This window comes from Belonocnema kinseyi, chromosome 1, assembly GCF_010883055.1.
Source record: "Belonocnema kinseyi isolate 2016_QV_RU_SX_M_011 chromosome 1, B_treatae_v1, whole genome shotgun sequence".
Lineage (NCBI taxonomy): Eukaryota > Metazoa > Arthropoda > Insecta > Hymenoptera > Cynipidae > Belonocnema > Belonocnema kinseyi.
Genome location: NC_046657.1, coordinates 34,206,598 through 34,220,334, shown reverse-complemented (window position 1 = coordinate 34,220,334; position 13,737 = coordinate 34,206,598). Strand labels below are relative to the sequence as shown.

The 13,737-nt window shown below is 27.8% G+C and overlaps 1 protein-coding gene across 1 annotated transcript in view; it reads right to left on the bottom strand.

The window, feature by feature from the left end:
- LOC117170336 (nitric oxide synthase, salivary gland) overlaps positions 1-13,737 on the bottom strand; it is a 49,739-nt gene that overhangs the window by 24,500 nt on the left and 11,502 nt on the right. Inside the window, exons 7-14 of the mRNA XM_033357101.1 lie at positions 7,111-7,285; positions 6,582-6,683; positions 1,746-1,940; positions 1,489-1,586; positions 1,250-1,394; positions 888-992; positions 692-753; positions 340-495 (exon numbers count right to left, since the gene is read on the bottom strand). Coding sequence (XP_033212992.1) covers positions 340-495; positions 692-753; positions 888-992; positions 1,250-1,394; positions 1,489-1,586; positions 1,746-1,940; positions 6,582-6,683; positions 7,111-7,285 — 1,038 coding nt within the window. The remainder of the gene's footprint in view (positions 1-339; positions 496-691; positions 754-887; positions 993-1,249; positions 1,395-1,488; positions 1,587-1,745; positions 1,941-6,581; positions 6,684-7,110; positions 7,286-13,737) is intronic.

Genomic DNA, 13,737 nt, shown 5'->3' with positions numbered 1-13,737 from the left:
GGGAGGGAAAAGAAAAAATTGCGGAAAAATTAAGGGATGGCAAGTAGAGGAAATGAGGGGAAATAAGGGAAGGGAAGGCGAAATGATTAGAAGTGAGGAAAATGAAGGGAGGGCTAATAGCGTGATGCGGATGGGTAGGAGAGGGAAAGTGATATCCGGGGAGGGGAAGTAGGGAAAGTAAGAAGAGGTGGAAGTAGAGAGTGAAGAAGTTCTGGAAGAGCGGAAATGTCGGGGAATCGAAGGGTGAGGAGGGGAAGTAATGGGGGAAAGGTGAAAGTTTGGATAGGAGAGGCCTGAATGACTCAAAATTTGACAAATATTTATATAATTTATACAAACCTGACATTGCTTAGAGGTCCAAAAGTATCGTCTGCTTGCGAGTCTGTAGTCGATCCTCTCAAAGAATCTAATCTATCCAATTTCTTCAAGTTCCCCACCTCGGTTTGGCTATTGGCTTTAATAAAAGATTTCGATGTCGCAAGACTGAAATTTGACCTATTTCTTTTTGTTAATTTTAATTCTTGTCTTTTTAGTGAAGAAAAATTTGTAAACTCATTGACCGCTTCCCCAAATAACTACATTACCGGCGCTATTTCATTTCGCATGGGCGTAAGTTTTTATTTTTAAAACGTCGGTAATGTAGGAATCGGGAAACTATTACATGGCCTTAATGCAAATCATAAATTCTTACTTTATTTTTTCGTTGGTGTAAGTCTCGTTCATTTTCATAGCGTACAAGTTTTGTGCAAAAGCCTGCAATTTTCATTAATTTTTTGGTTATTTTTATTAAATTAATTTTTAGAAAGGTCATGTTCCACTTATCTGTAATGTCGGTAAGGCAGGAATCAATTATGTGGTACATGAACTTAAAAAAATTATTTTAGTACCTCGCCATTTTCCGGCGGATCTCCATTTCCAAATGTGGAAGTGACAACCAGAAGAAGGGCTTCGTGTTCAATATTACTGATATCATAATCCGACATACTCAGAACCTGAATTATTAAAAATTACAAAGATTATTTAAGGCCATATAATACTTACCCTATTCCTACTTTATCGACATTTTTTTCTTAAATAGAAGTTTTGAACCGTGCAAGCGTTCTTTAGTGCCTTTTATTTAATTTTTCAAACTTTCAATTTGATATCTCAATTCTGGCAGACGTGAGTTATTGCAAAAAATGTCGGTAAGGTAGGAATCGGCTAACTATTACATGCCCTTCAATTAAATTTTTATTTTAAAAAAATGTACTTGAGAATGAAAAGCGTGTCCTAGAAGCTCTCCAAGTTTCTCGGCGTACATTTGTGAAGTTCCAGTTTCTGTCCCAAATAAAACTGTTGCTTTAATTCTCCTTGAAAGGGCCCGACCAAATAATTTCGATGTAAATTTAACAGCTCTGAAAAATTCAGTAGTTGGAAAATTTAATAGATTTTCAGCTGAAAATTACTTCATAGTTTTAAATTGAAAAAAATTAATAATTAATAACAGACCTTGCAATTTGTTTAAAATGAAACTTCCTCCTTGGTTTTTTCGAAATCGGTCCTTTGGTCCTTCCTTTATTCCAGATGTGTGTTTTCCAGGCAGGATCCTAAAATTTAATTAACAATTTTATTTCGAGAGCATGTATCAGTTGTAAATTCCTACATTACCCACATTATTATAAACTCGGTAAGGTAGGTATTTGCATCTTATACACGTCCTTTAAAAAATTATTTTTTTATTGTGGTTTTGGAACATTTCAACTGACCTGAGCATCGTAAGAAGGTTTCAAATGATAAAGCGCCATTTCTTGGTGAAAAACTGGAGTTGCTGATCCAGAAACCGGAGGGACAATCCAAATCCAATCAGCTGGACAACCTTTTCTCAATCGCATTTCATTTTCATAATGCTTCATAAAAGATTCGGAAGCTGTGTGGTGATCCACAATCGTCACGTTTTTCATCTAAAAAAAATTATTTTTAAGGCCATGTACCACTAATCTGATTCCTACTTTGCCGACATTTTTACGCAAGAACTCACGCCCACGCGAATTGAGATATCCGGTTGAAAATTTGAAGAATTTATATTAAAAAGACTAAGAAATATTTGTATCGCCCTAAATTTCTAGAAATACAAAAAATCCAAAAGTTTCATAAAGTAAATCTTTTTTTAAGTTTCGGAAATTTAGGATCGTACAAAAGTTCCAAAGTGCCTTTTGTATATATTTATGTGCTTCAAGAATTTAATGAGAATTGCTGAGCATTTTGAATTATGACTTAAAAAATCGTATCGTCAATCTTTATTATCAATAATTATATTGTTTAAATTTCGCGGGAAAATATATATTGCTTCAAATTGGAAAGGGCGCTTAATTTAAGTTTTTTTTCGATTAAAAAAAATAATAAATTAATTTTCAAACAGAGAAATAAATTTTTAACTAAACTTATGAATCTTAAAAAATGAATTTTTAACCAAACAGATCAATTTTCAGTCCAGAAGATTAATTTTCTACAAAAAATACCGCATTTTCATCTAAACCAGATCTATTTTCAACCAAAATTACAATAGTTAAAATGATAGAAAAATTAATGTTCAACAAAAACAAAAAACAATTTTCAAATCAAAATATTTTATTTTATAAAAAAAATTGTTTTCACCAAAAGATAGAAGAATTAAGTTTTTGGTAAAAAATCCATTTTCAAACAGAAAAATAAATTCTCAACAAAATAATTCAATTTTAAATCAAAAAAATGAATTTTCTAGCAAAAAAACACAGTTTAAATAAATGGTATAAATTTTTAACTAAAAAGGTAAATGTACAAACAAATTATAGGATAGTCTAATTTTTAGTTAGAGAAGTAAATTTTAAACAATACAAAAAGACGAGTTTAAAGCAAAATTATTTAATTTTCAACTTAAACTATAAATATTCAAGCAAAAATAAAACAGTTACATCCTCAGATTCAAAAACTAAAAAGAAACGAATTTTCAACAAAAAATATGAATTTTTGAATACGAAATTTTTAAGTAAAATGATGAATCTTCTACTAAAATAAAATTAATTTTCATCTTGAAAAACCAATTTTCAACCGAAGAAATTAATTTTTAATCAGAATGATGAATTTTCAACCAAAAATATGAATTTTCAACTAAATAGTGGAACTTTTAACCCAAACGATGAATTTTCTATCAGCAAAAAAATTTCATTTAAATAGTTTTTTTCAGCCAAAAAAATGAATTCTTAAGAAAAAATAGACTAGTTAAATTTTCTAGAAAACAGATGATTTTATAACTAAAAAGATTACATTTCTATCAAAGAGGTAATTTTTGAACAAGAAATGGAATAGTCAAAGTGAATTTTTAACGAAAATCATTAATCACATTAAATACTGTCACATTATATTCAAATTTTCAATAAAGCAATTAATTTTCAACTAAAAAACATAATTTTCAAATAAATAATTAAATTTTAAAAAAAGTTTTTAACTAAAATGATTAATCATCAACCAAATCAATCAATTTTTAACAAAGTTAATTTTCTTGATATCTTTTACCATTCTTAAAAAGCTTCAATTTTTGTTTTAATATTCTGCAACATAAAAAGTTGTTTTAAAATCCTCAGGATTCTTTTTGGGCAATTTTGATAAGTTTTTGAAATGTTTAAAATCTTTTTTAATATTCACTTATTTTTATTGTCTTAATTTTTTTACAAAACCCTCAAAAAGCTTCAAAATTTTTCTTAAATTGTTGAAAAATCTAATAAAAATGTAAAAAGTGCCTTTAAATCTTCTAATTTTTAAAAATATTTTCCGCAATCATTTGAAATATAATTTTAAAAAAATGAAAATTCATTAAAATTTTTCCCAGGAATTTTAGGAACATTTTTTATTCTTATAAAAAATTTCAAAATTCTTTAAAAGTTTAAACATTTAATTCTCTAAATCTTTAAGAATTTATATTTTATTAACAAATTTTTGAAATATTCACAAATTTTCAATTATTTTTTCATTCTTTTAAAACTACAAAATATTATTTATTTTATTTAAAAAAACGTCCTATATCTTAAAATTTTTTTCACATTTTTAGAAATTATTTGAAATGTCATCATTCAAAATAAAAAAACCATTCGAATTTTGCCAGGAATCTTAAGAAATTTTTATTATTTTCTTGATACCCTTTAAAAATCTTAAAAGTTTCGAAATTTTTTCTCAAAAACTTCACAAAATCTACATTTAAATAAAAAATTTAGAAATATTTTAAAATTACAAATTTTTTTTTTTTCAATATAAAAAATTTTATAATCTTTTAAATTGTTTGTAAGATTTTTGAAAAATCTTTTTAAATTGAAAAAATTGCTTAAAAATCTTCCAGATTTTTTGACCATGTTCAGATATCATTTAAAATGTTATTTTGCAAAATAAAAAATTATTTAAAATTTTTCCAGGAATCTTAAGAATAGTTTATTTTTGATTTTTTGTATACCATTGAAAATTTTTAAAAAGCTTCAAAATTTTTGTTTCAAAATCGTAAAAAAAATGTATGTATTACCTTGATTCGTTTCAAAATCATTAAAAAACTTCAACATTTTATTTTAAAAGCTTTGAAAACTTACATTGGTTAAAAAACTTTTAAAGATTTTCAAATTTTAAATTATCTTTCGAATTTTTTCCTAGTGCCAATTTTTTTGGGTATTCTTAGAAATCATTTAAAGAGTATTTTTTTTTAATGAAAAATAATTTGAAATTGATCCAGGAATCTTAAGAAAATTTTGTATTTCCCGGAAACCCTTCAAAATTCTTAAAAAGCTTCGAAATTTTATTTCTACATCTTCAGAAACTTACATTTCTTCAAATATTTTAAAATTTCAAATTATTTTTTTTTTTAATTTTGAACTACAAAATATATATTTTTAATTTAAAGTTTCCCGAAATTTTTGAAAAATCTTTTAAAATTTAATTTTTTCTTTGAATTAAGAAATCATTTGAAATATTTTCATGAATCTAAAAAAAATTATATTCTTATTTTCTTGTTATCTTTAAAAATTCATGAAAATGTTAAAATTGCTGTTTTCGAAATGTTCAAAAATTTACATTTTGTTTTTAATTTTTTGATGAAATCTTTTAAAAATTGGAATTATTCTTGAAATTCTTTCAAGACTTCTAAATATATTTTAAAACAACCCGAAGTCTTTCCTAAAACTGTTTTAAAATACTGTAAAATTAAATCAATTATTTTTAAATCTTCAAGAATCTTTTTCAACAATTCTAGGAATTTTTTGTATTGTTTAAACATCTTTTTAAATACAATCTCAAACATAATTTTTGAATCTTGAAAAAATGTCTGTATTACCTTGATTCATTTCAAAATCCTTGAAAAGATTCAAAATTTTATTTTTATATCTTCAAAAACTGACATTTTGTCAAAATTTTTGAAATTTGCAAATTTTAAATTATTTTTTGAATTTGTTCAAAACCATTAAATATTCTTTAAGATGATTCGACTTTTTGAAAAATCTTTGGAAATAAAAAAAATTACAATAAATTCTGCAATATTTTTAGAAATCTACATTTTGTTTACATTTTTTAAAAATATTAAAAAATTTCAAATTGTTTTTTTAATTTTTTGAGCTGAAAAATATTTCCTTTTATTTCGATTTTTTTCAAAAATTGTTGAACGATCTTTTTAAATTGTTAAAATTTGCCTTAAGGCCATGTGATGAGTGGGTCACGTGACTAGATTCCTACCTTACCACCACTTTTTTATTTTCCAACTTATTATGACACGAAACGCCACATTGAGTTGAAAATTTGACACACTAAACAAGAAGCACTAAGAATGGTGGGTCTGGTCCTAAATTTTTATAATTATGATAAAATTTTTTGTTGAAGATAATTTTTTTTTGTTTTTTTCATAATCATTAAAATTTAGAACCAGATTCACCTTTCTTGGTGCTTCTTATTTATTATCCTAAATTTTCAACTCGATGTGACGCTTCGTTTGAAAATAAGTTGGGAAATACAAAAAGTGAGGGTAAGGTAGGAATCTGGTCACGTGACTCACTTGTCACATGACCTTAAAATCTTCTAGATTTTTGTTTACATTTTCAGAAATCATTTTAAATGTAATTTTTTGAAGTAAGAAATCATTTGAAATGTGCCCAGGAATTTTAAGAAAATTCTATTCTTATTTTTTTAAACATTTCAAAATTCCTGAAAATCATAAAAATGTTGTTTTCGAAATTTTCAAAAATTTACATTCTGTTTTAAATTTTTTGATGAAATCTTTTACAAATCTGGAATTATTCTTGAAATTCTTTGAAGACTTCTGAATATCTTTTAAAATAGCCCGAAGTTTTCATAAAAATGGTTTAAATCGTGCAAAATTAAAAAGAGTTTTCATAAAATCTGACAATTTCTTTTTTTGAAAAGGTTCGAATAACGGAGGGGGGGGGGGGTGCACTAAAAATGTAATGCCTAGAAGCAGATTTTGCTTTAAGCTGGCATTGGTTATTTTATTATATAAAGTAAGCAAAAAAAAAGTTTAAACACCTAGGTAATCAAAAATCATTTTTATTTTTTTTATATAAAAAGAAAAAAAATTTTACTTGGAAACTGTGAAGAACAGCAACATTCGCTTCGATCATGGCTTTATCTTTCCAGAGAGATATGGAAGTCCTTGTATCTAATCCCATATGACTTGCAATCGTCTGAAACACAAAATAGGAATTTTTAAATATTTTGAGTAACTTTACATTTTAAGGCCATGTAACATGAACCAGATTCCTACCTTACCGACATTCTTTGCAACAACTAACTTCCACACAAATTGTTATATCAAGTTACAAATTTGTAAAATTAACAAAAAGTCAGAAATTAACGTTTTTATGACGCATATTTTTGGAAATACAAACAAAAATTTCCAAAAAACTTCCAGAACTAATTTTTCTTTTGTATTTTTATAAATTTAGGATCGTAAAAACGTTCCATGGTGCCTTTTAAATATTTTTAAAATTTTCGAACTTGATATCTCAAATCGTGTGGATTTGAATTGGTGTGGAAAATGTCGGTAAAGTAGGAATCGGGTTAGTATTACATGGCCTTAATTTTTTTTGTTATTTAATAAATGGAATCTACCTCTAATAAATTGTATCTTCCAACGTCACAAAGATCCCGTGCCCCGATTTCTGTACTCATGTACCATCCATTAAAAGGTGCGGCTGTAAATTCTAATCCTCCACAATCGAAAACCATTCCTGAAACTGCTGGAACTGCGTACCATTTTAGTCCTAATTTTGCAAACCATTCAAAGCTGAAAAAATGAAACTATTTATTTAAAAAAAGTAGTAATTAAAAATATTATTATAAAAATAAATAATAAATTAATAATCAATAAATACGATAAATAATTAGGAAAATTTAATTCAATTAATTAAGACGAATTTTATTTATTCAATACAATTTTAAAAATTTAAATAAATAAATTAATTCCTCTTTTCTTTTTCTCTTCTATTCACTTATATCCGAACTGAGTTAATAGAACCCAATAAGAAAATCCAACCATTTTCAATTAAAAGTTACTTTTTATAAATTGAAAATTCTATTTTTATATTTTGTTCATAACTATAAACAAAAATTTGTACTATGTGATTGAAAACTTTACTATTTGGTCGAAAATTTAATTATTTTGTAAGAACGTTTTTTTTTTTGTTAAACATGAACTTTTTTGATATAATTTAATTGTTCAATTTTTTGTTTAAAATTATTTATTTTAGTTTAAAAATGAAGTATTTTGTTGAAAATTGAACTGCTTTGTGGAAAATTGATTTTCTTGTGAAGATATTTATGTTGCAAATTTAACTATTTTGTTAAAAATTCGATTTCTTTGACAGAAAATTATTTTTCATGCTTCAAAAAATCATTCTTTTGTTTAAAAATTTATCTCTTCAGTTTGGGGAATTCTTTTTTTTGCGTCATTATTTTAATATAAAGTTCATCTCTTTCGTTAAAAAATTTTATATTATTTTTTTCAAATTCGTTTTTATTTGACGAAAAAAAAATTTTTTTAACTAAAAATTTGGTTCGAAAATGTACCTTTTTAGTTGAAAATTCAAAAATCTATATTTTAACAAAAATGTTAATTTTGAATCAGGTAGTTGAATTTTTATCCAAAAAGATGAATATTGATCGAAAATTTCAATATTTGATATTTAAAATAAATGTATTTTAATTTCAAGTAAAAAATTATAATTTATTTAAAAAATATTATTTGGTTTTTTGACAGGAATTTCAAGAAAAGTATATTTTTTATCTTGATACATTTTAAAATTATTACAAAGCTTCGAATTTTTTTTGTAATCTTAAAAAATCTGAAATTAGTAAAAAATTGTTTACATTTTTTTTAATGATTATAAATTGTCAAAAAATTGCTTTTAAAATTCTGGAATATAAGAAAATGGTTTTAAATTTTTCAGGATTCTTTTTGGACAATTTTTTGAAATGTTCAAACATCTTTTTAAATATTCACTTGAAACTACATAGTTTTTAAATATTTAGAAATTTGATTTTTTATATCTAATTCGTTTCAAAACCCTCAAAAAGCTTCAAAATTCGACCTCAAAATCTTCGAAAATCTACACTTTTCAATCATTTTTCAAAATAAAAAATCATTTCAGATTTTCGCAAGAGTCTTATGAAAATTTCTTATTCTCTTGAAACCTTTAAAAAGTTTTTATATGGTTAAAAAGCTTATTTTTATATCTACCCAAATCTATATTTTGTTTAGAATTTTAAGAAATCTTTTGAAATCTTCAGAAATTTATTTTTAAATCTTCACAAAACCATACTTTTTTTTAAAATTTTTAGAAATCTTTATAAATCTTTAAGAATTTATTTTTTTTTCTAATTAGAAAGCATTAAAAATTTTCACAGAAATCAACATTCGAAATTTTTCTACAATTATTTTAAGCTTCTGTGAAATAACACAAAAAAATTGGTTGAAAATTTATGTATTTTGTTGAAATTGCATCTGCTTGGTAGAAAATTTATTTTCTTCGTTAAAAATTATCGTTTTGTTTAAAAAATCAACTGTTTCGTTTAGAATTTTGTTAAATTGCATAATTTTAGTCTAAAATTCATCTCTTTGATTGAAAATTTGACTTTGGCTGAAAATTAATAATTTTTAATTGAAAATTCCACCAAATAATTTCAAAATTTACCTGTCTCAGTTGAAAATTCAACTATTTAATTGAAAATTCATGCATTTTGTTAAAAATACATCTTCATTGGTAGAAAATTAATCTTTTTTTTTTTAAGAAAAAATATCCATTTGTTTAAAAATTCAACTGTTTGGTTCGAAAGATGCATTTTTTATTATCTTAGTTTAAAATACATCTCTTTGTTTGAAAATTTGACTATATTTAAAAATTTTCAATTCTGCTATTTGCTTAAAGATTTGATTATTTCACTGAAAATTATATATTTTTAAATTAATTTTTTTGAACTAAAAATTTAAAACTGCCTTTGACGGTTGATAGTTCATCTTTTTTAGTACAAAAATCTACTATTCGGTTAAGAAATCATGGATTTTATTGAATATTTACATTTTTTGCACAAAAGTTACTTTCTTGGTTAAAAAATCATTTTTTTTAAAATTCAACTATTTGTTTTGGAAAATTCTTTTTTTTTACGTTTCATGATTTTTGTTAAAATTCTCTTTTTTGTTAACTAAAACTTTATATATTTCATTTTTGGTTGAAAACTTATCTTTTTTAGTTAAAAATTCAACTATGTGGTTACAAATTAAGGTATTTTGTGTCAATTCATCTTTTTTGGTTGAAAATTAATTTTTTAAATATTTATAATTTTAGATGAAAATTGTTGTCTTTATTTGGAAATTAAACTATTTTGTTGTAAATTCGTTTTTTAATTTTTTTACTGAAAATTTAACTATTTCATTTTTTGTTGAAAGTTTATTTTTTTAGTTAAAAATTCAACCAATTATTTCAAAACTTATGTCTTTTATTGAAAATTTATCTTTATGGCTAGAAAATTAATATTTTGGTTAAAAATTTAACTACTTTATTCACAATTGTTTTTGAAACTTTACCTATTCCATTTTTGTAGAAAATGCCACTATAATTTTTTTACAAATTAATCATTTAACTCTGGTCGGAAATTTGGTTGAAAATTTATCTTTGTAATTGAAAAATGAACTATATTTATTTTGAAAATTCGTTTGTGGATTGTTAAAAATTAATGGTTTAAACAAAAAATTAACCTTTTCTATTTTTGGCTAACAATTTATCCTTTTTAGTTAAAGATTAAAGTATTTGATTAGAAATTTACTTCTAACTTTACCCTTTTTCAAATAAAAATTATTTCTAATAAAACTTTTCCATTTGTGGTTGAAAATGTATCCTTTTTATTAGAAAATTCAACAATCCAGTTGAAAGTTATACTCTATTGTTAAAATTTATTTATTTTTCAAAGATTCATAATTTTATTTGAAAATTCATTTGTACAGAAGATCATTCTTTTTTTTATAATTTTTTTTTATAATGAAACTCTTATTTTTGGTTTAAAATGTATCTTTTTAATTTAAAAGATTTAACTATTTAGTTAGAAGTTGAAAAATTGTATTTTTTAAATTTATTTATTTTATTTTTTTGTTGAAGATTAATCTTTTTTTTTTTGACAATTCATCTTTTCGGTGGAAAATTCGTTTTTTTTTGTGTTGAAAAATATTATTTTTTTAGTCAGAAAAAATTTAAGTTCATCTGTTCGGTAGAAAATAATTTTTTTTTGTTTGTTAACTATTAGTTTTTTTATATTAAAAAAACTTCAATTTTTTCTTGAAAATGAAAATTTTTTATTAGAACATTCAACTATTTAGTTAAAAGTTAAACTCTATTATTAAAATTAGTTTTTATTTGTTTGTTACAGATTTATCATTTTATTTGGCGGCTTCCGTTTCCGGTACCGATAGCGAAAGAACTCTTTTTGTCAAGTGGTGTATTTTTGGCTTTGGTGAAGGAAATAAGGGTGAGTGGATGCAGAAAAGGCAGAAAGTGCGGAGATCGAGTGTAAAGGAAGAAGGGTGAGTGAAGGCAAAGGTGTGAAGGGTGAAAGTGAGTGGTTTGAAGTGAAAATTTGGAGCGTGTGAAGTTTTTGAGGTTAGGAGTGAAAAAATAGTTGCTTGGTCAGGGGGGCAAGAGGTAGGAAATAAAGGCGGGAAACGTCGCGGAGCTTTGGGTAAGGTAGGATGCCGACTACGCGAAGTCCACAAACTGGTGCCAGAGGGCAACAGTTACTGGACGATCGCACAGAGCAGAAAACCGTAGTGGTTGCAACAGCTGACGTTGCTGAAAGCATTGAAAGTGGGGGGATGGGTGACGTTGATCGCAGTGACAGCAGCGCTGATGAAAGTGCCGAGAAGTCGACCCGGGCGGGGAAGGTAGCGGACTCAGGTACGAGCAAGCAACGGGGAAGGCCCTCAAATTTACAACGCCTTAACAAGCTAGGCAACGCGGGTTCGAATAGAAGTCTGGACGAATGGCAAAAAAGGCAAGCGCGACTAGCAGTGAAGGGGAGGAAAAAAGGAAAAAAGTGGCTGGGGAAGATGAGGTAGAAAGGGACCAGGAGAACAAGAGAGTTAGAATTAAAAGGAAAACACCAGAGAGAAAGAGAGGGGGGATGGGGGGATGTTTGAAAAATTGGAAGCTCTCATTAAAGGGTTTAGAGAGGAGACAAAAAAGTGATTGGATGACATGAATAGGGATATGAATAGGCAGGGAAACGAAGTAAGGGGGGAAGTGGAAAAGGTCAGAGAAAAATGGGAAGAATGGGATAAACGTTGGAAGGAGGAGAAAAACAAGGTTTGGGGTAAGCTAGAGAGCATTGAGAATAGACACAGAGAGGTTGACGAACAGAGATCTAGAGAAATAAAACAGTTGGAAGAGCGGGTATTCAGTCTAGAAATTAGGAATGAGCATATGGGGGAAAAACAGAAAATGAGGAAATAGTTCAAGGGAATGAAAAGAACGTCCGAAGTGAGAATGAAAGATTGAAGATAAGACTCAGTGAGATCGAAAGAAGATTAGAAGGGGAAGAAAGGGCAAAGAGGAAAAATAACATAGTAGTCAAGAGATTAAAAGTGGAGAGTGAAAAAGGAGAAGTAGAAATAACCATTCTTTTTCGAGATATTAGAGTGCAGGTAAGGGTAGAAGGAGTCAAGAGAATAGGAGGGACAAAGGAAGGAAAAGAAGGAATGTTTCTAGTAAAAGTGGAGAGTGAGGAACTCAAAAAGAAAATTATGGAGAAAAAAAAATTATTGAGAGGAAGAAGGGAAAGAATTGAAGAAGATCTGACATGGAGGGAGAGGAAAAGGAGATGGCAAATAGAGCAGAGGGCTTGGGTAGAGAGGAAAAGCAGCCATATGGTGTGGATAGGGAGAGACAAGTTATGGATAAATGGGGAGGAATGGTGCTGGGATGAAGAATTAATAGAATTAAGGAAAAAGTCTTGAGAAAGGTAGGGGGAAGGGAGACGAAAAAGTGTCTAGAAATAAATCAGAAGGGTTCCCAAACGGCAGAGGGGAAAATGTGAAGAGGAAAGAAGAGGGAGGGGAAGAGAGAAACGTGAAAATAGCTTTCTGGAATGTGTCAGGTTTGAAGAAAAAGAATAAAGGATTTTGGGAGGAGTTAGAGAAGTGGGATGTAATTATGATGAGTGAAACTTGGGCAGATGAGAAGGACTGGAAGGGAATAAAAAAGCTGTTACCGAAAGGTTATGTGTGGACAATACAAGAACCAAGAAAAGAACACGTTAAAGGGAGAGGGATGGGCGGCATGGTGTCAGGGGTGAAAAAAGAATTAGCAGTAAAAGGGAGAAAAGATGGGAACGTGGAGGAAAAGGATGGAACAATAATAAGAAAAATTATAATTGGGAAAGTAGAAATAGCAGTGGTGTGTGTATACAGAAGAAGAGGGGAAGAGGAAGGCTGGAAAGTAATAAGGAGGTGGATGGAGGAAAAGAAGGAAGAATTGGTTTTAATAGGAGGGGACTTAAATGCATGGACTGGCGAACAAGGGGGAGGGTTATGGGATGATGAAAAGGAGGCATTTATAAGGAACTCCAAACATAGAGAGACGGGCAGGGAGGGGAGGAAGTTACTAGACATAATAGGAGAAAAAGGATGGTTTATATGCAATGGCAATATGAAAGGAAATGAGGAAGGGGAGGTCACATTCATAGGAAAGGGAGAAACAGTAATAGACTACATCTTGGCTGAAGAAAGAATGCGGCATATGATAGGGAGTATGAAGGTAGGGAATGAGATAGGGTCGAGCACTTCCCGGTCATAGTTACACTAAGAAGAGGCGTCAGTAAGCGCGGCAGAGGGAGAAAGGAAAAAGGGTGCGAACGAAACACGAAAATGTAAATCGGGAGGGGGGGGTAGATAAATTAAAAGAGTTTCAACAAAGGATGAAAAAGAGGAGGGAATAGACTCGTTAATTGAAAGGTTGAAGGGGTCCATTGAAAAGGTAAAGGATGAGCTCGGTACTAATAAAGAAAGAGTAGGGGGAAAGAGAGGCTGGTGGGACGAGGAATGCTGGGAGAGTAAAGAGAGAATAAAAGAGTGTGTGAGCAAATGGAGAAGACGGAAAATGGAGAAGGAGGAGTATAACAGGAGGAAAAAAGAACATGAGAAGATGCTGGAAATAAAAAGACAGAGGGGAAAGGAAGAATATAAAGCAGAGGTAG